Source organism: Humulus lupulus, chromosome 7 (assembly GCF_963169125.1).
Source record: "Humulus lupulus chromosome 7, drHumLupu1.1, whole genome shotgun sequence".
Taxonomy (NCBI): domain Eukaryota; kingdom Viridiplantae; phylum Streptophyta; class Magnoliopsida; order Rosales; family Cannabaceae; genus Humulus; species Humulus lupulus.
In genome coordinates this window covers 202,853,742-202,879,655 of record NC_084799.1, presented here as the reverse complement: position 1 = coordinate 202,879,655, position 25,914 = coordinate 202,853,742, and the positions used below count along the sequence as shown (strand labels likewise).

General features: G+C 38.7%; 1 protein-coding gene across 1 annotated transcript; it reads left to right on the top strand.

The window, feature by feature from the left end:
* Window positions 1–17,849: 17,849 nt before the first annotated feature.
* Window positions 17,850–20,297, top strand: LOC133792607 (2-oxoglutarate-dependent dioxygenase 19-like). The gene is made up of 4 exons (XM_062230515.1): window positions 17,850–18,113; window positions 18,929–19,176; window positions 19,253–19,580; window positions 20,046–20,297. Exons 1-4 carry the CDS (start codon window positions 17,850–17,852, stop codon window positions 20,295–20,297), a joined length of 1,092 nt encoding a protein of 363 aa, XP_062086499.1.
* Window positions 20,298–25,914: the final 5,617 nt, after the last annotated feature.

Here is a 25,914-nt window from a genome sequence, read left to right as displayed (position 1 = left end):
AGATTGGTCTTGCAAGTCTTTGAGGTAAACCCGAAACTCTATTTCATTTGTTTCATGTTATTTTCTTTCTCAAAGCCTTCTACTCAGCCCCCTAACCTCATTCTTATTTTGGTTAGGGAATCCAAGTTCTTAAGCACATAAGTTGTGGTAAGCATATTTCTCAATGGTTTAGTCTTCCTATTCATTTTCATTTCTTCTTCTTCATAAGACTCACTCTTTCTCATATGGTTCTAGGAGTGTTCCAAAAGTCCCAACTCAGTCCATCATATCCCGGTAACTTTGGTAAGGAAAATAGGCTAGAATCTATATGTTTATATTTATGTTATCTTATGTGTTATGTTATGATATGTTATGAATATGTTATAAATGTGTTTGTTTGTAGGCTTGAGCTTATGCTTTATTTGACTAACAAGACCCCAAAAAGATTGTGGGCATATGCCTATTTAGCTGGTAGGACCCCACTAATCTCATGGGCATAAGCTTGTTTAGTCTATGGGACCCCAAGTAATAATGGCCATTATAATAAGTGTATTATGTGTTATGATATGTCTTTACATTATTATGAAATTGATGTGTATGACTATGTGTTAGATTTTTCCTTGCTGGGCATTAGGCTCATTCTTTTCTGTTTATGTGCAGGAAATAAGCTTTAGAGGCGGAAAGATTCGTGACGCTTAGAGGATGTGTATCGATGGTGAATGGAGTCAAGGGGCCGAACGTTATTCGATTCGAGGATGTAGTCTCATTTTAATTTTTATGGTTTTATATGTATTTTCTGCATTTTCTTATGTAATTCTTTTCATTTAAATCATGTTTTGTTTTAAAGACAATGGGATCCCAAAATCCTTCTTAGTATTCTATTTATTTGTAAGTAACTCTGATTTTACAAGTTACTCAATAAAATTATGGTATTTTCGTAAAAATGTAAGTTTTATGTATAGTTTCATTAATGGTCCAAATAGTCTAGAGTAGTGGGTCATTACAGATAGTTCAGATATAACCGAATTATCAAAAACATAAAGTATTTGGATATGACCAGATACGCGAGCTTAGATAGTTCGGACATAACCGAATTATCAAAAACATAAAGTATTTGGATATGACCAGATACGCGAGCTTAGATAGTTTGGACATAACCGAATTATCAAAAACATAAAGTATTTGGATATAACCAAATACGCGAGCTTAGATAGTTCGGACATAACCGAATTATCAAAAATAGGAAACATTTGGAGTTAACCAAATGTGCAAACTTAACAGGTTTGGAACAAACTAGCCAAAAAACTAATCGACGATAAGTAGGAACCTAAACCTACTTCGAGATGAATCGAGATCGAGGCTGGAATGTCTTAAAGAAAAATAGTTTCGAACTTTTAACCTTGGAGCAAAGACCGAGGATGAGGAAAAGTGACTAAGCAAAAAAGATATAACCAAATCATTCACATTACATACCATATAAGTACTTTCGGGTTCATGGTTAAAGTAATATCCGACTTTGAAAAATAACGAGGTCGGAAGCGGATAATTTGAACAAACTATGCATGAATGCATTGAGCTTCGAGCCTAAATCCACAATATGTTTGTATGAATAAATAAACATAAATGATTCATCCATATAAAGTGTGCAAAATATTTCGAGCCAAGAAATGTAAAGCATATATAAGTCAATATTTAAAGAAATTGTATCAGCCCCGTGGGCATAAATTAAAATAATCACAAAAATAAGGGGACGCAGCCCCAATAGATGGTTTCCCCGAGATCAGATTTAAGAAAGAGGAGTCTCCTTGGCCTTCTCAGCATCAGTAGCACCGGACTCCTCAGGACGAATAGCATGGCTATCCTCCTGAGCTCCCTCCGAAACGGCCTCCTGAGCAGCCTCTTCCTTCTCGAGCCGAGCATTCCACCTGTCAGGAAGTGTCTCCTCATGAGGACCTAAGAAGCTGGTATCCAGATCTTCATTGTTGGCCCACATTCGGTACATGGCCGAGTCAACCGCCTGATCCTTCTTCTCTTTGTACTTAGCAAGGAGACGAGCTTTTTCATCTTCCATGATGTCAAAGGTGGCGGCCTTCTCATCTTCAAGCTTCTTTTTGGCCTCCTGGAGCCGCGTGACTTCCTTCTTAAGACCTGCGAGCTCGACATTCTCCTTCTCAAGCTCCTCGAGCTTGGCTTTCAGCTTCCTGAGCTCGGAGGCCATGCCCTCACGTTCCTTAGCTCCTGCATCAAGCTTTGCAGTGGCTGCCTTCAATTCATCGCTTGCTTTGAGGTGGAGATCCTTCGCCTCCTGGGCATGAGACTTGCTCAAGTGGATCTCGTTGTTCAACTTATAGTTGAGCTGGGAAGTAAAGGCAAGAGACTGGCAAAAGAAGTCACAATCATTAGCCCCAAGTCAGTGTGATTATAACCAAGAAGAAGGATTGTAGAAGGACATTTACCGCGGCAGCGAGCTCGATACTCTTCTCATAGAGGACAGTGCAGTCTTGGGTATCGTTCAAGCATTGCCATTGGGGAGCTTCGAGACTGCCAAAGTTCTGGCCGATCCGGGACATAACATCCGAGACCAGCGTAGACCCATGGGACCCAGCGGCATTGTCGACTTGTAAGGAACGCCCTAGTCTAGTACTTACAAAACATTCGTACAACATAGCTTATAAAAGAATACCGTCCATTTCTAAAGTCTCAGGGGACTTATTTAAATTCATGCAAGTTGGCGCCATAAGTTTAAAATAAAACATAGGTTTTTATGCAAAGTTCAAGAAAACCAAATAATTTAAATAACAGAGTCCCACTGATAATTTTAGGAAAAAGTCTCTTAAAACAAAACATAATAAAATGGCGTTCTACGTTGATCGTTTTATCGTCCATAGGATTGCCCCACGCCATACACCCCATGATGAAGAACTCCCCACGTCACCACGCGTGCCATAGAGAAAACCTATTTGCTACCTGGAAGGAAAGTAAGGGGGTGAGCTAAAAGCCCAGTAAGGAAGTACAAGCAAGTAAGCAAGTAAGAAAAACAACAAACAACCAAACACTAACATTCATCTAAAACATCATGGTCTATCATAACATAATCGTAACATTTCATCTTATCATAACATAAATGTGACATATCAACATATCATAGCATAAATGTGACATATCAACATATCATAACATAAATGTGACATATCATCATATCATAACATAAGTATATCAGCATATCATAACATAAATGTGACATATCATCATATCATAACATAAACGTGACATATCAACATATCATAACATACATGTGACATATCATCATATCACAACATACAGCATACATGATGAGCATGGAACGCTAGTTGTCCATGTCACCCTATGAGGTAAACAGGAGATCACTGGTCCTTGAATAACCTCGGCGCGTCCGCCCTAGGAGTCACGTCTCAATGTCCTTAGTAACTCGGTCGATGTATCTGACATCGAAATCTGTTTGATGTATCTAACATCGTATTCTGTTTGATGTATCTAACATCCATTCACATTTCACATTCAATCATATCATCACATTAAGGCATTCATAATTGCATAACAGTTCATTCATAAAACAGCCTTACCATTCATAGCATAGAAACATAAAATCTATCTAACTTCCTTACCTCAGGTCCAAGCTAAGAATTTCACAATCTTTTCAACGAGCCTATATCATAATCAAAATAACGTTTCTTAGGTTCATAAAATTACTATTTTGCCCTTCCATACAACTCATGTGTGCATGGGCCATGCACTCATGATAACCGTTACACTAAAACATGCAATTATCGCCAAAAAGAATAATGCTCGTTCTACCCATTTTGCTAACATGATTGCTTTATAAAAATTACATATTTGAATAATAATCATGATTTTGGACGTAAAAGTTGATTTGCATGTAACATGCATACGTGGGAACGTTGCGTAATAAAGACGTTTTCAAAAACGATAACCCTACATTTCTTGCTTCTATTGTTTGAAAATCAATGGCCATATTACATGTTTTCTTTAAAATTTCTAAGTTGATTAAATTTCTCAGAACTTTATTTTATTTTAGCTCAAAATAAAATATGTGACATTTTCATTAAATAAATATTAATTTACCAAGAATTAACCAACAAGCTTGGGTTTAATTAAAATACCTATTTTAACATGTTTCTTTAGAAAAATATATTTTATTATTGTGTTACAAAAATGATGTGAAAAATATATTTTAAGTGTGGAAAAATTATATTTTGATTTAATTTATTTAAGACTTAGTTTTTAAGTGGTAAAAACCCATATGTGACAATTTAATAACAATTGTTAACTTTTTAAAACAAACTTTCAGCCACTATTTATTTTATTCAAAAATCATAAATAAATAGAGTCTAAATATTTTTCTCAATCAAAATAAAGAAAATCATTATTTATCAAAATATGCATTCATACCATTAAAATATCAATTTTCAATATTACCATAACTTAGGAAAAATAATTTATTCCAAAAATTAATCAAATCCATTTTTAGTGAAACTTTCTTCACATTTTATTACAAAATTCCAGCAACCATTTTTTATCATTAAAATCACCATATTCAATTTTATAAACTCATTTTTTCTCAAAATTCAATAAAAATTCTGTAGGAAATTAATTGAGTAAAATATCATAATATGAGACTTAAAATCCTCTTTTAATTTCATAAAAATTAACACATTCATCAAGAACATTATTTATGCATGCAACTCATATTTTTTATCAACTTTTACCCAATTATCTTGAAAAAAACAGCAAGCTTAATTCTTTGTAAAACTCAACTTTTGTCTCAAAAATTACATAAAATCATTCATGCCTATAATCTCATTATGCTCTTATAATATGCATGATTCCACTAACATAATCACATGAATCCTTTTAAAATCATTTGTTGCAATTCCATGAAAGCCAACAAAACCTTTTCAATAAAATAGCATATAGTAAATTTATACCATGTTCACATGTGCCTTATTTTAACCTAGCATATTTCTATCATTATTTTCATGCATCTCACAATTTAATCATTCAAAACAAAACATGCATCTAACAACATTTCATGATCAAAAATATCAAGATTACCACTTGTCCTCTTACCCATATATCAAAGGTCCTAAAACATGGATCAAATATTTTGGTAAATCACACAACAAATCAAGAACACCCTTGGGTGTACCTAGGCCGAAATCACCTTACATGTGCTCATAGATTATTACAATTTTTCATGCATAGCAAAATCAACATCACAACCCTTAAACACAAGTCATACTCTCACAAAATCCAAATCCTATACATCATTCCTACCCAAAAATCAACCATTAACACCATTAGCAAAACCTCAAATACAACCACCAAAAACAATATAAGGCTAAGGAAAAGACCATTACCTCTCTTGATTGTAGAATCAAGAACACAAAAGATCAATACCACAAACTCCACACCCTTGTTCAAGCCTAGGGTTTTATGGGAAAGCCACCATGAGGAGAAAGAAGAATCCAAACACACACAAAGCATAACACAAATCAATATCATATTATCAAATAAAGAGATTAAACAAAGAGAAAATAAGAAGACATACTCTAGGGGGTTCCTCTTCACTTTCTTCTTCCTTCTTCCTTTCTTTCTCTCTACACGCCTCTCTCTCTCTCTCTCTCTCTCTAGGTCACGGCAGCCACACACACACACAAGAGCAATGGCTCTTCTCTCCTTTCTTAGTCCCTTTATGACAAATCCTCTCATAAAGTCTCCCAAACAAATTAAGGTAAGTTTCCATTTCTCTTTTATTTTCCTTGATTTTTCTTTATTTCAAAAAGATACAAGGAATAAAACATGATCAAGCCTATCCCCAAATGATTATAGTCTTCAATTTTTTTTTGATCCTTTTTACCATTTTAAATGATATATTGCATTCCCACTAGGTCACACGCCCACTCCTCCTTTCCCTTTTCTTTTATTCTTTTTTTTTTTAATAAATAACTCCATTAAATCTAAAATAAGGAAACCTAAAATGTGTAGAAAAATCTACACATGTGCACCATGCTACCATGCACTAGCACACACTAAATTACTAGGGTGCATTACTATCTATCATGCACCTTAGTGCATTCCACCATAGCTCACATAAATACCTCATTTGTCACACTTAAATAAAATGTAACACTAATAGTAAGATAACATGTTACACATTTAATCACTTATTAAATTAATTAACCAAAACATTTCTAACAATTAAATAAAATAACAAACCATCAAATAAATCAAATAAACAATTAAATAAAATAACAACACTTAAATAAAACAATTCATCACACTTAACATTTAAATCAAATAAAGCACAAAATTTAAATAATCTAAAAAAAAATTTTTGGTGCACTACAACCACATATGCATCCATGTGGGTGGAAACTGATAGCTTCTGAGCTCGAGAAGCAGAAGGCTTTCTAGAAGGCGGACCAAAGGATGACTGAACCACCACAGGAGGTTGGGGTTCAACCATGGTGGAGGGACTGACCAGCGAAGTCGGCGCCACTGCAGAGGCGACGACCTGCGAGGACGGCGCCGCTGTGGAAGCGCCGGCCTGGGAAGTCGCCGCAGCGATGGAGCTTGAAACCGGCGAAGCAGGAGGAGGGGTTTTCTTGGACCTCTTGGGGCCCTTGCCCGGCCGGTCAATCTTCAGCGACCCCGCTCTGGGACGCTTGCTCCTCTTGGCGCCACCACTTTCGATGATGTTGTCAAGGTCGGAATCCATCTTGCCTGCACAAGTCACAACACAGTGTGAGTCAGTAAAAGAGAAAAGCATATAAATTGTTTCAGTATCACATAGACATATAAAGTGATGATAGAGGAAACCTAACTGGAACTCTCCCCCGAGCTAGAGCTTGGGGACCATGAAATTCCCCCGTCTTCAGAGGAGGCGGGGGGAGTGCCTTCCCTATATGTGGGTGATAACCTCGAAAGGTCCCTATAATCGTTGGTCCCGTACTGAATAGCTATCCCGTTCCACACCTCGTCTGTAGTATACATGGTGTCGTACTTTCCAAGCCCACTATCAAACCTATGGACACAGTCGTCTACCCAACTCCATATGTAGAAGTGGTATCTATCCTGTGGGCATGAGACTAACCTATTGGGTTTATGTTTTAGTAAGGTGGGGGACCACATTCTCGAGGTAGGAAGGGCTTTACCTTCATCCGAATCTGAGCTCGAGGCTTCGTCATTAGCCTCATTCCCCGACAGCGGACTCCTTATGCGAACTGGAAGTGGCGGCCTTGCTTCTCTCCTCGGAGGGAGGGCGCCTGTGGGCAAAGGCACCTGCTCCCAGTGTTCATACTTTTTATTGGACCAGTCAGAGGTGGACTAGCCCTCCCCCAAAAGTCCGCATTTTCGGAGCCTGTCCTCGTGTAAAAGGTATAAGAGAGACCTCCTGCCATGGGGGAGTTGGAGCAGGGTCTCTCTGTGCCCCTTCATTGTCTCGTCAGGGGTGGGACGCTGAAAATTGGCTGAAAGACAACATATTTCAACTAAGTACGGATCTAAGAGCTAAAGTCTCGAGCACAAAAACAAAAATAACGAGAATACTTACGAATCCGCCTGACCGAGTAGTGCCGAGACGGGGACAGACCGTCTGTCTAGAAGAAGGCCCTTTTGAAATCAGGCGGATGATTGGGAAGATCCTCAAAGACCTTCTTCTTTTTGGGATAGCTCGAAAGATAATAAAAGCCATCTCCTCCCCGAGCTCGGGAGGGGTTGCTTTTCAGACAAAAGAGATATAAAATCTCTTGAGGCGAAGGTCCCTCTCACGTCAGCTCGTGGTATAGCGACCTCAGGGCAGACAGCACCCTGTAAGAATTGGTGTTAAGTTGGAACGGAGCCAACCCAACGAAATCCGTGAAGTCCTTGAAAAAAGACTTCAAGGTAAATAGTGCTCCCACCCTCATATGTTCCTGGCTCCATGCCGCGTATTTCACCTTGGCGTCGCGGCCCCCAGGGGCGAAGCAGCTTCGTTCGTGGTCGGTCAGAGCCCGACACTTTAAAGAACCTGACAAGCTGAGGCCATGGAGGGCCAAGATGTCAGTTATCTGACTAGTCGAGGTAACCGAGCTCCAATAGTGCTCGGCCTCAAACATTTCTTTCCTCGGCTGTGAGGAAGAAGGTTCCCCCATTAGTGAAAATTGGAGCTCTCCTGGATGGTATGCGACAGTGACCTTTAGTGCAGGGTCAAGGGGAATCGGCCTAGGTCCTGAATTGGATTCCGGATAAAGGGCCTCCCGAAGAATTCTCCTCTTCCCCTCTATGACCTCGTCTATCTGGCGGCGGTAATGAGCTCGAATATCCTCCTGCTCGCGTGCAAGCTCGTACTCCCGAATCCGGCGTTGATTCCGAGCGAACAGGGATTCTGGGCTCGGGGTTTTTGGCTCGTAAGGGATTGCCAGCAACGACCCCCACCGTCTTTCCAGATTCTGTGACATCTAGCGAGAAAGAAAAAATGGTGAGGGCCATGCATGCAAGAATTACGAGTTCGAAAATACGAGCTCGGGGTTTAGGAACAAAACAAGCTATATATTAAGACCCTTATTAAAGAGTCAGGACGTGCGTTCCACGAGAAAGGAAGGAGAGTGGATAATTTTTTGAAAATCCCGAAAATCAAGGGAAAAAAGAGTGGCGGTTAACCAGAAAAGGCAGCCTTGGGTTTTGTGCATTAGCCAAAGCCAAAGTTTTTTACCCGAAATCTTGGTGTACAAGAAACGTCTCTTAAAATTTTAAAACCCAGGAAACAAGAATCTTGCTCAAACATCAAAACTAGGTATGAACCAGTGATGTAAATTCTGTGTTGGAAATCCAAAAAGCATAAGAGCCTATCAGATAGAAATCTCCTATCGTATTATGCTAAGAATGTAAACAAGTACATACAAAGACACAACAAGAACAGCATGAACAAAAACTGACAAAATGGAAAACAGAGATTGCATACTTACACAATAATGGCGATTGCAGAGAGATCGTTGAATGAAGGAGAGGTTGCAAATAAGAACTCACGGACTCGAACAAACTAGGGTTTCTTTGTTTCTTTGGCTGATAAAACATGCACGGGATATAAGCTTTATAGGAAGGTCTCTGGTTTCGTTTTCTTGCTTCTGGTGAACGAAAATAAAAAAGAAGATGATGAGTGGGGTCTCGTATGTATAGATGGAAAAGGGGGGATTAATCTTGGGCGTTGAATGACATCCTTGCTAGATCCAACGGATGGGGATCAATGACAAGATGGCGCTGAAAAGGTGGCAGACGGATAATCGTGGGCATGTTTCTAAGGTACTCAAGTACCAAAAATGAGCAATACCTAGCTAACATGTGTCCATTTTCAAAAGTGTATGACGGTACGGTTCTCGAATAAAGTAGTTCAAAAGTTTCCTTCTCTTAGGATTCGAACAAATACTTTTGAGGGGGCAAGATGTTATACCTAGATTTCGAGCTATGTTAAATGTAACCTCGAAAGTTGGATTCACAAACGAATGGACTCGTAAGGTTTAGAGTATGCTCCAAGACTAAATATCGAGCCTGCAAGACTGAGACGACCTCGAATATGGTGACCTTGAAGTATTCACGATCTCGGAAGGTAGCTTCGGAGACGCATCCATCCTCAGGGATGACCTCGGATCACGGGTTCCGAGCTCGACGCACATACGATCTCGAAAGCCGTGTGACCTCGGGAGATGTCATTAGCTCGAAAGTCGTGTGACCTTGAGTTATCTATGATGTTTTCTTGCTGGGCCTTGGCTCACGGGTGCTACGTGGTGCAGGTAAAGGAAAGGGCAAGTTAGATCAGCCCTGATTGGAGAGCTCGGCGAGCGGAATGTACATAGCCAGGTACTCGGCTGCCACGATTGAGGTCTAGGCAAGGACATGGAACCTAAAGACTGTCTGTTTTTCCTTAGTATGGCTAGTGAATACTCATGTACTTTTGGAAGTCTGTAAACTTATTTTAACTTTGTTTTGTATGGGATCCCTTGTTTACTACAGTTTAAATATATTAAATGAGTCTTTTGAGACCAAAACCTTTTTAACCATAGGTCTTACATGTTTAGTGACACGTTTTCAAATTAATGACTTGATTAGCGAGTCCTGCACCTTTATAAGTACACAGTGCAACGGTCTTGGCTATCCAGGGCATTACATCTCAGCTCGGGGCCGATGTTGTGGGCCATCATCAAGGTGTTGAACATACCCAGATGATCTGACGGATCTCCGTCTCCATTGAATTTGGACAAGTGCGGCATACGGAAACCGGGCGGATATGCCGTTGCTGCTATGCTGGGGGCGAAGAGCTCGAGTTCGTCCCCTGAATCATAGTCATCTTTTTCTTTTTCTGATAGGAGCTTCCTCATCAGCTCCTCCATCTGAGCCAGGCGCTCAAGGGTTTTGTCCTGATTTCCTTGGTTGTTCCGGGGCTGTTCGACAGCTCCAGACCCATTGTACGCGTTTAGCGGGTTATTTTCCCTCCTATCTTGAGATAGGTTATACGGGACATTCCCGCTGTCGCGTACCTCGGACAGGTCTTCCCTTGGGCGAGCACGGCTGCCGTTTCCCACCGGGTCTCTTCTTTGGGAGTTTAGACGATCTCGGAGGTCGTCCCTCGGGGCGTCTTGAGGACTCTGCGCCGAGCTCAAGCGTTGGCGCAGGTCTCTGCCAGAAAGGTCACTTTGATGGCTTCCGGTCCAATAGCTCCCATTTGAGAAGCTCGAAGCCCGCCTCTGGGGAGGAGGATTCAGGACTTCTCTGGGCGCCCTGCTGCGATGGGAAGGCCCTGCGGAAGGTGGATTTCTCCTACTGCTCCCATAAGCTGGAATATCTCAGACTGGCCGAGGAGGAGACAGATATCTTATCGGTGAAGGAGGATGCCTGACCGGGGATGCAATCCTGGTCCCGTTAGGGCGGGTTAGGTTAGGTAGGGGCCGCTCTGCTTTACCCTCCGCCGGGTCCTGTGCTCGGCGGTCTGAGCGAGGCGCCGGACGGTTGGCCGGGGCGGACTGTCGCTGTGAGTCCTCCCTGGATCTCCTTCGAGAATTCCCTCGAGCCCTCCTAGGCGCACTCGAGGGTGGAAGTGAGCTGGGAATTGAGGTCCGGACTGATCGGCTATACTGTTGCTCGGCCCGAGGTGGCTCCTCAAAAGTGGTCTCCTGGTGGTGCGATGTGGGAGTAGAGTTTGATGCCGGGGGTCTGACCGACCGGCTAGGCCTGGACCGATTACCCCGGCGGGACTTATGAGTCTCGCCTTGCCTCTTTCCGACGTTAGCGTCGGTTGTAAGAGGGGGTAGTCGGGCCAACACCTCTCGAATCTGCTGGTTAGCTGTCGTCAGCTGACTCATCAGTTGTGCATTCTCCATCTCCACTGCCGTGTAGAAATCTGGGTTCGGATTAGGTGGCCGGGGTGCCGAACTTCCAGTGTCATCTTGGCCTATTGGCTGCTTGCTCGGCCGCTGTTGAACCTCAGGGTTCTGATCATCGGAGATGGCGGCATGATGGGCCTCCTGCCCATCATGTTGGTCCACCTCGTTACCATGTCTTGAGCGAGTGACCACCATGGTTGGGTATTTGCGATAGCACCAATCTAACAAGCTCTCAATGAAAGCACCAAACTGTTGACGCGGTTCTTCGCCAACAGGTAATTAATAGAATAAGAGAATGGGATTAGTGCTAAGTAATGAACCATAACAGATGAATGATCTTGAAATGAAATGGTGATACGAATACTTTTTTAGGTGATTCAAAGGTTAAAATCCTTCTACTCCACCAGCCAATATTATTGCTAGTTTTCTGGTATTCTTTACAGGGTATTTCTTTACACAATAGAATCCAACCCTTTGCAACTCCCAGGGTCTCCATATTTATAGGAGAGGGCACCTGGGGGTTGGCAAGGGGGGCCATCCCGTGACCTTCTTACCCATCATGTCACTTCTGTGACATTCATGATTAATTCCTAAAACCTGACAATTGAAGTGTGGTCTAATCAATAGGTAAGGGGGATAATGGGCCGCACGGCCCAACCCAGTCGTGGGTGCCTGAACACGCACATTTAGGCTGCGTGTCCGAGAATTCAGGGATATATCATACACGTGATGTCTGATATATGCACGTTTATATTGCGTGGTTGACTTTATAAGGGGTCACAACTGCCAACTCAAGCTCGTACCTCGAACTGGAGGTCTTCTTAGCCCGCGGTGTCCATACTTCTGACCTGATCCCTTAGTAACCTTAGTAAGCCTTTGGTTACCTCGAGTTAAAGAGGTGGGAGCTGGTAACAGCAGCTCCGGGTACGTATCATCCACGTGGCTGATAAATAATTATGCCATACTTCAGCTCGCTAATAGCCCGTGGAGAATTAGGGCGTACAACATGGTATCGTACTTCCCTAGCCAGCTATCAAATCTATGAACCCTCTCATCCACCCAAGACCATACATAAAAATGGTCTCTATGATCTTGGCATAAAACCAGGGTGTCGGGTTTGTGTTTGAGAAGGGAAGGAGACCACAAAGCCGAGCTAATAATGACCTTACCTCCGTCATTCGAGCTTGATGCTTCGTCATTAGCATCGTTCCCCGAGCCGGGACTCCTTTGATGTTGGATAGGGGATCGAGCCTTCGAACTCCGCCTTGGGGGGAGACTGCCAGTAGGGAGAGGGACAAACTCCCAGTTGTTGTATTTCTTGTAAGACCAATCATCTGTTGATTGGCCCTCCTCCAAAAGAACACAGGCTCGAAGCCTATCTTCATGGAGAAGATAAGATATAGAGCACCTGCTATAGGGAAGTTGGAGTAAAGCTTCCTTATGCTCCCTCATTTCGTCCGAGGGAGTAGGACGGTGGTAGTTGGCTGAAAGAATGGGATACACCATAAGATATTTTGAGCTCAAATGAAAATCGAGCCTAAAATAAAGAGATGGATCGTATACTTACGGATTCGCCTGAACGAATAATGCCTGGAAGGAGCCAAACCATCCGTCCAGAATAAGGCCAACTTGAAGTTGGGAGGATGGTTGGGAAGATCCTCAAAGATTTTCCTCTCCTTGGGATAGCTCGAGATATAATAGAAGCCATCCCTTCCTCGAGCTCGGGAGAGATTGCTTTTTAGGCAAAAGAGATATAAAATCTCCTTTGGTGAAGGGCCCTCCAACTTCAGCTCGTGGTAGAGCGACCTCAGGGCTGACAAAACCCTATATGAATTGGTCTGGAGCTGGAAAGGCGTGAGGCCAACAAAATTCAGAAAATCCTTAAAATAGGATTTCAAAGGCAGTAATTCCCTAGCCTTCACGTGCTCGTGACTCCAGGCCATGAGTTTCAACTTATTGTCGGGATTGCCATCTCCTGGAGCAAAACAGCTACGTTCGTTGGGAGTCGGAGCTCGGCACCTTAACGAACCCGATAATCCTAACCCATGGTGAGCTAGGATGTAGGTGATCTGCATCAACGACGAGACCGAGCTCCAATAATGCTCAGCCTTGAAAATCTTCCTTCGCAAGGTTAGAATGGTAGCAGGCTGTGAGGTAGATGGCTGGTGTGAAGGTTCCCCCATCAGTGAAAACATTAAGTCGCCTGGTTGGTAAGCTACCGTTACTGTAAGTTTGGGGTCAAGGGGAATAGGTCTAAGCTCGGGGTTCAGATTTGGGTAAAGAGCCTCCCGGAGAACTTTCCTTTTCTTCTCTATGACTTCGACAATCTGACGTCGCTGGTGGGCTCGAGTTTCCTCTTGTTCACGTTTCAGCTCGTGCTCGCAAATCAGTTGCTGGTTCCAGGTAAATGGCAACTCTGGGCTTGGAGTTTTCTGCGAATATGGAATTGCGAGCAACAGCCCCCACCGTTTTTCTAGATTCTGCGACATCTAGCAAGAAAGAAAAAATGGTGAGGGCCATGCACACAAGGAATTGAGAATAAAGATTCGGTTGGTCCAAGCTCGAATGCTTGAGATCACGGAACGAGCTCGATCAAAATGATCTGATTAGCTTTGGAGCGTGTATTCTACGAAAAAGGGAGGAAGGTGGATTTAATTTTTGAAAATCCTAGATTTCCAGGGAAATGTTGGTGGTTACTCAAAAAGTGATATTTTTGGGAAATGCGCAATTTAAAAATCCTAATCCTATACCCCATTTCTTGGTCTACACGGAATACTATCCGAAACTAAGCGTAAAAAAGGAACCATTTTTACATCATCTATTCAAAATTTGGGTTTGGAACCTAGAATATCAAGAAAACACTTAAAGCTAAATTGGGTTAATTAAAGCATTCCGGTGCAACACCAATATAGGCACATAAGAAACAAGATGCATAGACATGCATGGAAAGACAAAATACATATACGAACAAATGAGGTCAAGAACAGATACTTACACACTGTAGACGGTGGATACAGAGAAACAGACGACTGAAGGAGAGGTTGCAAGTACAATCTCACGGTCTCGAACAAGCTAATGGATTTTTGTTTCTTTGGCTCAGAGGACATATAAGAATAAAGCAAGATTTTTTCTGGGTTTTCTATAGTTTTTCTCTTCTCTCTGAAAGTTTAAAACACAAAAATGAGGAAGAAGAGGGCACAAACCTATTTATAGGCCACAAGAGAATGTCAAACGGCGAATCAATCTGGGTCGTTGGATGAGTTTGATATCTGATCGGACGAACGGGTACAGGCGTGGCAATGGCGGAAAAAAGGGTGGCAGATGAATAGACGTGGTCATGGTACAGAAGCACTCAAGTAATCTAATTGAGCAACCCCTGGAAGACGCGTGTCCACTCTTGAGTACCTCAGACGATACAGTTTCCAAGGAGGGCAGTTCAAAAGTTTCCTTCTCATAGGATTCGAACTGATACTTTTGAGGGGGCAAAATATTACACCTAGATTTCGAGCATGAGAAGTTATGACCCCAAAATCTAGGCTCGTTAGGTGTAAGCTCAAAATATACACGATCGTCATATGATCCTTCAGTCAAACCGCTTTGTTGTAAATAACGACCTCGAAAACCTCGAGGATGTGTAGCCTCGAATATTCTCTGAGCTTGCAATAGCATGGTATGACACTTGAATATATTTTTCACTGATTTCCTTCGAGCGAGGTGGTTCAAGCGAGGGAAGTACAAGCTCAAATGTGACAACATCGTCTACATATACTTGTTCCGAGCATAAGCGAAGCTGGGCAGCGAGCTCATGAATGACTCATGGTCTCGGCAAACTCAATGCCAATTACTGATCTCGAAGATTTGATGAATCATCTGGGATTATCAGTTACGTCTGAACACGTTTATTGTTGTACAATCCCTACATTTAAGGGATATCATTTAATCTGCTATCCGTTCCCGATTATCATGGGACGTTTGTTAGGAAAATATTGTTTTGCCTCAATGGAAATGATTATAATATTACAACTCTATGCAATAATATTACAAGTAAATATAGATTGATTAAATAAGGTTACAACTCTATAACTGAAAATACAAATAAACTAAAGAAAGGAAGAAGATGATGATGAAGGAGAGAATAGTGAGAATACAACTCTAAGCAAAAGATTACAAGTAAAATAAAGTGTTTAGACCAAATGAAAAGATTACAACTCTTAAACAAAATATACAAGTAAATAGAACAAGAGAATAAGAAGAAAAGCAATAGAATAAAAAGAAGAACAGAAACACAATCAAACTCTCACTTACACAACCTAAGTGAAGAGGATTGGGGATCACCAACTTGAACAATGTTTAAAACCTTTGTCCAAAAGCTTATTTCCCCCTAACTCAAGCACTAAGGGATCTCTCTCAGATATTGGAAAAGCTTTATGGAATTATCAAGCCTCAAGGTGTTTCTAGCCAAGTGCTCTAGTGGATAGAAAAGTTGTGTCTTACAAGTGAGCTATAGGCTCCTATTTATAGAGTTTAGAGACACCCTTTGAATTTCAAATTCCACCAACCCCCATGGCTGTTACCAATGTTTAATTGGATTAATATGGAATTAAAAAAGAGATTTGGGAGTTATTTGGATTTTTTGAGCCGTTCAACAAATATTGAAAAAACTGAAAATTGGTTAGTTTTTTGGCCTGTGGCCGCAGCCAGAGACATTGGTGGCCGCGGCCACTGGTCTTTGTCCCACAGGCTGCGGCCACTGACCAATTTCAGCACAAAAAATTGTGCTGTTTTTCCAAACGGTTCCAAACTCTCCCAAATGATTTTGTAACTCCCAAAACACATTATTGGGGTTAAAATCATATCTCTAACAGCCATATCACATATGGCTTTATGAAATTCATCTCAATATTGTGTAACAACAATTTTACACAATAAAATGTAATATTTGGAAGTTACAAATTTGTAACACAAAATATGTTACATTATTTGGATATATCTCATATATCTAAATATTGTAACTCTCTATTATATGTTACAATATGTGACACACTTTGTGACATTTATTTAATCTAAAACATTATATTATAATATAATATAATTTTACATTATATTATAAAATAATATAACAACGTTTCCATGTATGTAGGATGTCAATTAAATCCTATCATTTAATGCATTATATTAATTGATTTATAGATTATCTTATCGAAATATATGGGAATGAATTCTGATATTTTCTCTATAAATAGAGAAGAAAGCACCATTTGTAGGGGATCGAATTCTGATTTATGGAAAAACCTCTGAGCAATTATTCTCGGAGAAATAATCAGAAAACTATCAAGTCTCAATAATATAGACTCGTAGACTAGGCAGATTTAATTGTTGAACCACGTAAAAAAGGCTTGTGTTGTTCATCTCTATTTATTATTTTCTATATTTTCTTGTTTAAATTTGCTCTCATTTTTGAGTTAACGAAAAACGGTGTCAACACATTTTATAACTTAAATAAAATTTAATTAAATTTAAACTCATTTATTAGAATAATATCATATTGAACATATAATATAATCTACTGTGAATTAGCAGCAAATTGCTTTTAAAAAAAAATTAGTAAGAAACTTAAATTTAAAATCTACGTATAATATTTAATATTATATTAAACATATAATATATAATCTTTGGTTGTCACTCTCAAATTAAAAAACTAGAATAAGCATAAACTTAAACAAAAATAAATAAATTATTTAATTAAAATAAAATATTTATTTCAAAATTTATATGACATTGTAAATAGACTAAAATAGTCCATTGTAAAAAAAAAAAAAAAAAAGGAAAAATTAGCCAACAACAAAACAGTTATAATATGATTTTATGCCAACCACGTTATAATGGTATCATAATGATTAAGTTGATTATAATTAACACGATTATCATGCATATTATACATATTATATTATAATGATAATTGTGCATATTATTTTATTAATTTGTCCCTATACGACCAAACAACCTATATTTAATGGTCACAATTTTTAAATTTTATCATTGACAATACTTAATTCTAGTAACATCTGAAAAAATTTATTTTCTATCATTATACTTTATTATTCATTTTTTTTAATAATCATCAACAATATTAAAACTAAAATCATTAATTTTTTTAATAATATCATATCATTTAAAATTACGCGTACACACATGTCTACATTGAAAAAATATATTTTTTTGACAAAATTTAAAAATTAATTTTGATGTACACAAAAGTAAAAATAAATCTAAAATTATATAGACAATATTAAATTAAAAAAAAATCAAGTACTGGCGTAGATGATCATAAATAAAATATTATGTATTCGTTGCCTATAAATGAAAACTTAAATGCTTAAGCTCTTCATAACTAAACTAAAGCTAATCATATATATATATATATATATATACATATATTAAGTTTGTTCAATATCCATGGCTGGAACAGATCATGATGTGTCGATTATGAGTGTGAAAGTAGTGAGCGATGATTGGTTAGATACTACAGTTTCTTCTTCATTGGCATCCAAATATGAGATCACTGTGAAACCGAGCGATGAAGAAGTAGTGGACTCTAATCACTCTGAGTATTCAATCCCCACCATTGATATCTCCCTTCTCACCTCTGGCGACCTTCATCAACGCTCCAAAATCCTCCATGACCTCCGCAAAGCATGTAAGGAATGGGGTTTCTTTCAGGTATACATAAACACACTCTTAATGGTTACTACTCATGAATAATTACTTTAATATTAACTATTAGATTAAAATCAGTAGTCTATATTTATAGTTGTTAATTAATATTTCTAAAAATAAATTTTGATTTTTTCAAATTTTTGGAAGAGTTACCAAATGAAAAACGTGTATTTATTATGAAAATATAATAGTGTAAACTTTCATTTTTTAAATGCATGTCAATTTCTAAATATAGCTAGTGCCTCTCATTAGTTGGAAATAACATTAATTATGAAAAAAAACAACTAAATTCAAAATTAATATAGAACAATACATGAGCTTCACTTTAAGCCTTACAGGTGGGGCTCTTCAGTATTCTCGATCCGTGAACAATTTTCGGCATGATTTTTATTATGACCGTGTATATTATAGTTGTTTAGAGCATCCTGCAGAAAATTTAGAATAGTTTACAGTACTGAAAACTAGGTTCAAACATGTTGCTTTTCACGCGCATACAAAAATTAGTCACACGTGCAACAACATGTTTGAACTTAGTTTTCAGTACTTGTAAACTATTCAGAATTTTTTGAAAATTTGCAAGATCCTCTCAATAGTTACAATATACACGGTCATAAAAAAAAATCGCACCGAAAATTATTCACGGGTCGAGAATACTGAGAGCCCCACTGATAGGGCTTAAAGTGAAGCCGCTATAGAAGAATTGTCCTATATAAATATAGAATTATTCAATACATTACATGCATATATATATATATATATATGTGTGTGTGTATATACACAAATTAATGTGTTCTTATATTTCTGCAATGATGGATCAGTTGGCGAACCATGGTATTTCGGATAGTGTAATGAAGAAATTGATGGAAGCATGTGAGAGTTTTTTCAGTATGACAGAAGAGGAGAAGATCGAGTTCCAAGGCTCTACAGATGTGATGGAACCTATAAATTATGGGACCAATTTTGATTGCAATGCAATGGGCAGTAGTAAATACTTTATTTGGAGGGCTTTTATAAAGATGCTTGTTCATCCTCAATTTCATTCTCCCTACAAACCACAAGGCTTTAGGTACGTACTTATATATTATTACGATTTAACTAAGGTAATAATTTGTATGTAAAAGTTTTATATATGATAATTTCAGTGAGGCAGTAGAAGAGTATTGTGAAAGAACAAGAGAAATATCAACAGTGTTAATGAGAGCAATATCTGAGACATTAGGATTGGAAGCTAATTGCTTAGAGAAGGCTACGAATTGGGATGAAGGACTACATTTATTGGCTTCGAACTATTATCCACCTTGTCCAGACCCTGACCAAGCTCTTGGCCTCCTACCTCATACCGATTCAGGCCTTATAAACTTCATTTTCCAAAACGACGTCGGTGGCCTTCAAATCCTACACAAAGGAAAATATGTGCGTTGGAAAGCCATGCCTAACACCATTATTGTTGACCTTGGTGATCACATGCAGGTATATAATATGTATATGAATTCAGTTTCACCATTCATTATTTTTGTTATTTTGTGTTTGCTTATATACACTATTACAAAAAAGGCAATTGTGTCGGTCAAACTTTGTTGATCAAGAATTAACATTTGTGTCAATTGCGTCATAACATACACTGACGGTGGCACTAATCGCAATTGCTATATATTGATTCTTATTGAGTGTTGATATTTGACACATTGTCCAACACCACATGAGGTAGCACCCTATATGATTGGTTAGCGATGCCTCAATCCAAATAAGTGGGACCCGATATTGAATTACACCAAGAGCAGTATGCCATCTCCTTGTGGTGTTGGGCATTAGTGGTGCCCTTAGCGATTCTCATTCTTATTGCTTAGAAATAATAATGAGTTGTTATAAAATTTAAAAATTGAAAATAAATTTATATATAGTAGGTGACGATGCATTATCATGTGTGTGTGACAGATCCTAAGCAATGACCTGTACAAGAGTGTGACACATAGAGCAGTGGTGAACAACAAAAACACAAGAATATCAATAGTGTCAGGACATGGACCAGCGGCGGACAACAAGGTTGCACCAATACCTGAGCTTTTAGAAGCTTTGGGCCAAGCCCCGGCTTATCCAGGGATTCCATACAAGGAATACTTGAAACTTCGACGAAGCCCCCAGTCAGTCCTCAAAGCCACGCTCGACATAATAAGACTCAAACAATAATCCCTAATAATCATAACAATTCACTACTTCCTTTTGCTTTGATCGTTCTATATATTTTTATCTTGTCATGAAAAATAATAATGCCATATCATCATGTACATGGTTGTGTGTGGACATGATGGACTTGTGTTTTTTTTTTGGTTGGTGCATGTTGAATCAATTTATGATTGAAGTAGTAAATGAATATGGGTGAATTTAAAAAATAGTGTTGCTATTTGTCACCTTAAGAGTATCTCCAATAGAGTGCCAAAAATGTAATGTATTGTTATATTTAGTACATTTTAGTAAAATTATCACTCTAATAGTGTTCTAAAAGTAGTTGTGCTAAATTTGACACAAGATATAACATGAGCCAAATTTAACACAACAATTAATATCACTTTTTTATTTACCATATTGTCACTATAGTTTATTAATTAACAATTAACAACTACTTATTTTACAATATAAAATAAAAAATAGTTATTTTTTGTATATTATCAATAAATATTAAATGAATTGTTGACTTCGTTTTAGTTAATTTGCATCTTCTCCTTTAGTTACTAATTCAATAAAGAACAACTAGTAATATATCGTATTGAAAGAAAATAAGTAGAAAACAAAAAACAATAAAAGTTAAAATAGCAAAGTAAATAAAAGTATTGGATTGTGAATTGTTTCCTATTACTAATGGGAGATTTGATAAATTATACATTAAGTGGGGGCATAATTAAAATGTATCCCATCTAATGCAATTATAGGTAAAGTATGTCAATCTTCTATCATAAGACAAAAATACCCCTCTCATTATTATACTGGTTGAAATCACTCCAAGGATTGAGGTGAACACAAGTATTCAACCTAATACCAATGACACTATCAATTTATTAATTTGAATCTTGGGGGAGAAAATCAATGGGTCAGGACATATGGCCTTAGTGTTTCGATGTGTGATGTGTGTCGTTGCTTTACATTTATTATAATATTTTGAACAATTTTGTGCCTACATTTGTATGTTTTTCTTTGAAATTGAATTTTCATAGTGATTTTATGTGTTTTTCTGCATATACATTTTTTGATGCATCTCAATGATGCTGATCGATAGAATTCGATGCCTATGTTTGCTCAAAAGGTAGAAGACAATAATTGATAGAGCTCGATATAGTTCGATGATTGTTTGTTATATTCATGTTTTTCAATTCTCCTCTTCTCTTTACTTAGAAAAGAATTAGATAATTCATCTATCGGTCGAGGTTCATAACTGGGGCCATTACCTCCAATGACTTGTGTCATTTCCCTAAAGTAAGGAGGATTAACAACATTGACATTTAAGCCATTAGTGTAATTAAATCTTGCTACAATGTCATCAACATCTTCCTTCCCAAACCATATACTTGATAAATCTTCAAAACACATTTGTTTTACCATATTTTATAAGCTATATATAATTTAGTTCTTGAGTTTTTAATTAATTTATTAATTTTTTTATGTTAATTTGAATTTATTAGCTTCATTATAATTTTATAGATTTGTGTGTTTTTATAATTATTCTTGATTAAATTTGTGTGTTCGAATTATTTAATTTTCTTTCTTTAATTTCTAAGAATTTTGTTGTAGTTTAACATTCTTGAAGAAAATAAAAGAGAAGAAATTAAAACTAAAAAGAAATTGTGAAGAAGTGGTATTTTGAAGAAAGAAAAGAAAAAGTTGCATTTTTAAGGCCCAAAAGGCTGTCAACTACTACAGTGAGCCGCATCACTACCCATGTGCCTCTCAGCCCAGCAAGCACCCATAGCCTGGCCCATGTGCCATTTGATCTCCTCTCCACCTGTAGAGAACACAAAAAGAAAAAGCAATAAATAATTAGCTTTTTTTTTTTTTTCAGTAACAAATAAATAATTAGCAATCTATCCAAAGAATTTTTTCCCTTTACTCTTGTTCAGGATAGGTACAATAATAAGTTTATAATAAATAGTTATATTTATATTCTAATTTACTCCTAATATTCTATTTTGTTTATAAGTTTGATTTTTGAAAGACTTACAATCTTTTATGTCCTTTCGGATAGATGATTAACTTCAACAAATCTCTTCTATTTTTCTCACCAAATACTCCTTAGGAGATGCAATCACTTTATGTGTCCTCCCTAAATATGCAAACAACTGACAATATAGAAACCTACCTGGAGATGCCTATGTTAGGGGGAAGGAACAAGAAAGGTTTGTTCAGAACAATTAAAGAGAAAATATGGCTATAGTTACATTCATTACAAAACGAACTTTTCTCTCAAGCAGGAAAGGAAATCCTTTTAAAAGTAATAATTCAGGCTATGCCTATATATCTCATGTCATTCTTTGAAATTCCAGAAGGTTTATGTCAAGAGATTGAAGGGTTATTAGCATGATATTGGTGGGGGTCAGTTCAATCAAAACACTACTACAAAAAAGGTTTTTAAATTTTTTTTTTAGGACTTGTGGGGCGCGAGTCTTTTATTTGAGAGCCTTAAAAACTGAGGTTTTTTAGGCCTCACGTTGCGAGGCCTAAAAGAATGTTTTTAGGGCTCGCATTGCGAGTGCTAAAAAGTCTTATTTTTAATTTTTAAAAAATTAATTGATAGCCAAAGCTCCCACCGGAGTTCCGACGTTAACGGCGGTGCCACCACCCCACGGTGGTGGTTTGGGAAAATGATCACTGGGCATCGAAGCCCAAGTCTCAGGGAGCGTCGTGGTGGTGGTGGTTCTTCTTGGAAAGGCCTAGAATGACCAGATTTGAACTATGATTTCTCAGACCTCCATGGATTCCGACGAATGTCGACTTCCAATTTCGATGAACGTTAAGTTCAATTCTTTAGTGGGTTTTGATGCCCAAAGCACAAGGAATGCATTGGTGGTGTTCGTTTGGATCGGGGTGGCTCGAGGCGGTCGGAAAACACTCGGAAGAGTTTGAGAAAAATAGCACCACCGAGACTTCGAATGACTCTAGGCGGGGAAGGGCGGCGCATGAGGGTCTGGGCTCGCGGGGGTCGAAGGTCACCGATCTTCTGTGTCCATTGCACCGACACGTGTCTATGGAGGACGACAACAGGGTAGCGATCGGGGCTTCGTACTGATGAAGGCGGGAGAGAGTTGTAGAGGGAAGGAGGCAGTTGATTTTTTTCTTCTTCCTTTGTGTGTGCTGATGAGAAATGATTCCCTAATATAGCCCAATTAAAAAATGATAGAAATTTTTGTTATTTTTTACTTAAAAGTTTTTAGGACACGCATTAGCTTTTAGGCCTTGCGTTGCGAGTCCTAAAAGAAATTTTTTAAGGACTCTCAACGCGAGTCCTAAAAAGTCCAGGAGATTGGAGGGAATTTGTGATTTTTTAAAATTCAAACTTTTAGGAAACACATAAGTTTTTAGGACCGCAATGAGTGTCTTAAAAAGTCCAGGAGATGTTTGTTAAAAAAAATCAAACTTTTAGGACACACATAGTTTTTAGGACTCGCTCCATGAGCCCTAAAAGAAATTCTTTAAGGACTCGCAACGCGAGTCCTAAAAAATCCAGGAGCTGTTTTTAGGACTCACATCTAGGTGAGTGCCGTAAAAAAGTGTCCTAAAAGGGTCTTTTTGTAGTAGTGAAAAGGAAAATTCATTGGAGGGCCTGACATAAAATGTGTTTACTGAAATATAAGGGAGGCTTAGGATTCATAAAGTTTGTCCAATATTGTAACGCCTTGGTTACCCCAAAACAGTTACGGTGAACGGTGAACCGGAAATTTGACTCATTGCCTGAGTCCTTTGGTTAAAAACGTGATCTAAGTGCAATTAACAGGTTAGGGTGAAAACCAATAAAAAGGAAAGGATATGTTTTATTGATACATAAAACCGTTCATGGGTCCACAAGAACATTTACAAGTTATTTACAACTCAAAAAGGTCATTACTGTTCCAAAAGTTCAAACCCCGCTGACCTAAGCGGCAAAAATAGGGTAAACCCCCTAGTTCCTCTGAGAACTCCTTGGCCGTGGTGGTTAAGCGGCCGCATATGTACACATCATCACCTAAGCTCTCCACTCAAGGCTGGGTGAGCTTTTCCTTTCCTTTACCTGCACCACATAGCACCCATGAGCCAAAGCCCAGCAAGAAAACACAGTACTATATGTAAACATCATCAAATGATTATCATTATAATCACACAGAGCTCATAGCTTTCAAACAGATGAGTGAATATCACTTGAGGTTCTGGTAAACCATACTGAGTGACTGACAAGCAGGTCACTGATTCAAATGGAAGAGTGGATGTTGGGTAAGCCACTAGCCTTCAACAAATGAGAGACTAATGGGTAAGTCTCTGCTTTAACAAGTGAGTGACTGATGGGTAAGCCACACAAGCGCTTATAATATTCATCGAACTTTAGGTCGGTCCGGCATTAATGCTCTTTGAGTCATTCAATGCAGAAAGTCAATTAGATCTAATCTTTATTGGCTTGCGTTGAACATGCTAAGGCCGTCCTGAATAATGAGTCAGCGCAATGTGACCAGTGCCCAGTACCACTGCCGAACCTGACTAATAAGTCACAGCTTCACAGTTGATACTAGCACCTTTGCCAAATCTGACTAATGAGTCAGTGCCATGCACAAGTGAGCAAGATTTGCTAAGTATTCCACAATCAATTCATGTCCACATTTATACAACCAACATGCCTCATGAATAACCATGCATGTCACATTTGGGGTGTAGTTTTCTTACCTCTGATTCGAGCTAGAATGAACAAAAGAACGACCCTTGAGAACGGTTTAGCTTTTAGTCCTTTAGCGGTTACCTAATCATAACACTGTACGCCCTGATTTTACCACAGGCTGATTAGCAGTCGAAGCTGCGACCTAATCATGATTATCCCAGGGACATCCCCAAGACCGGAGCTCCCGTCAAGAGGTCGTACCTCTTGAGCTCGGGATAACCCAAGGGTTTGCCAAGATTGCCTAGGATCTGCGTCCGGACTATGAAGGCCGAAGGTCGAGTTAAGTATCCAGCTCGTGGCACGATCTGGATATGGAGGCTGTGACCCTTTGTAAAGTCTGCACACGCAAGGTAAACGTGCATATATCAGACATCACGTGTCTGATATCCCCCTGACTTCTCGGACACGCAGCAGGAACGTGCGTGTTCAGACACCCACGACTGGGTTGGATCGTGCGGCCCATTATCTCCTTACCTATTGATTTGACCACACTTATGTGTCAGGTTTAGGAATTAATCATGAATGTCACAGAGTTGATACGATAGGTAAGAGGGTCACGGGATGACCTTCTTAGCAACTCCCAGGTGCCTTCTCCTATAAATATGGAGACCCTGGAGATAATAGGGGTTGGATGCTCAATTGTAAGAAATACTCTGTAATCAAAGGCCCAATATATATCAATAATACTGACTAGTGGAGTAGAAGGATTTTAACCTTTGAACCACTTAAAAACCGTGTCTTGAGTCACCTCTTTCACTCTCTAAGATCATATATCTGGTACGGTTCATTATTAGCACTAATCCCTTTCTCTTCTTCTTCTTCTAATTACCTGTTGGCGAAGAACCGCGTCAACAAACACATTATAGGATACCATCAATAACATGATAATCAAAGGTTCTCAAACCAATATCTAGC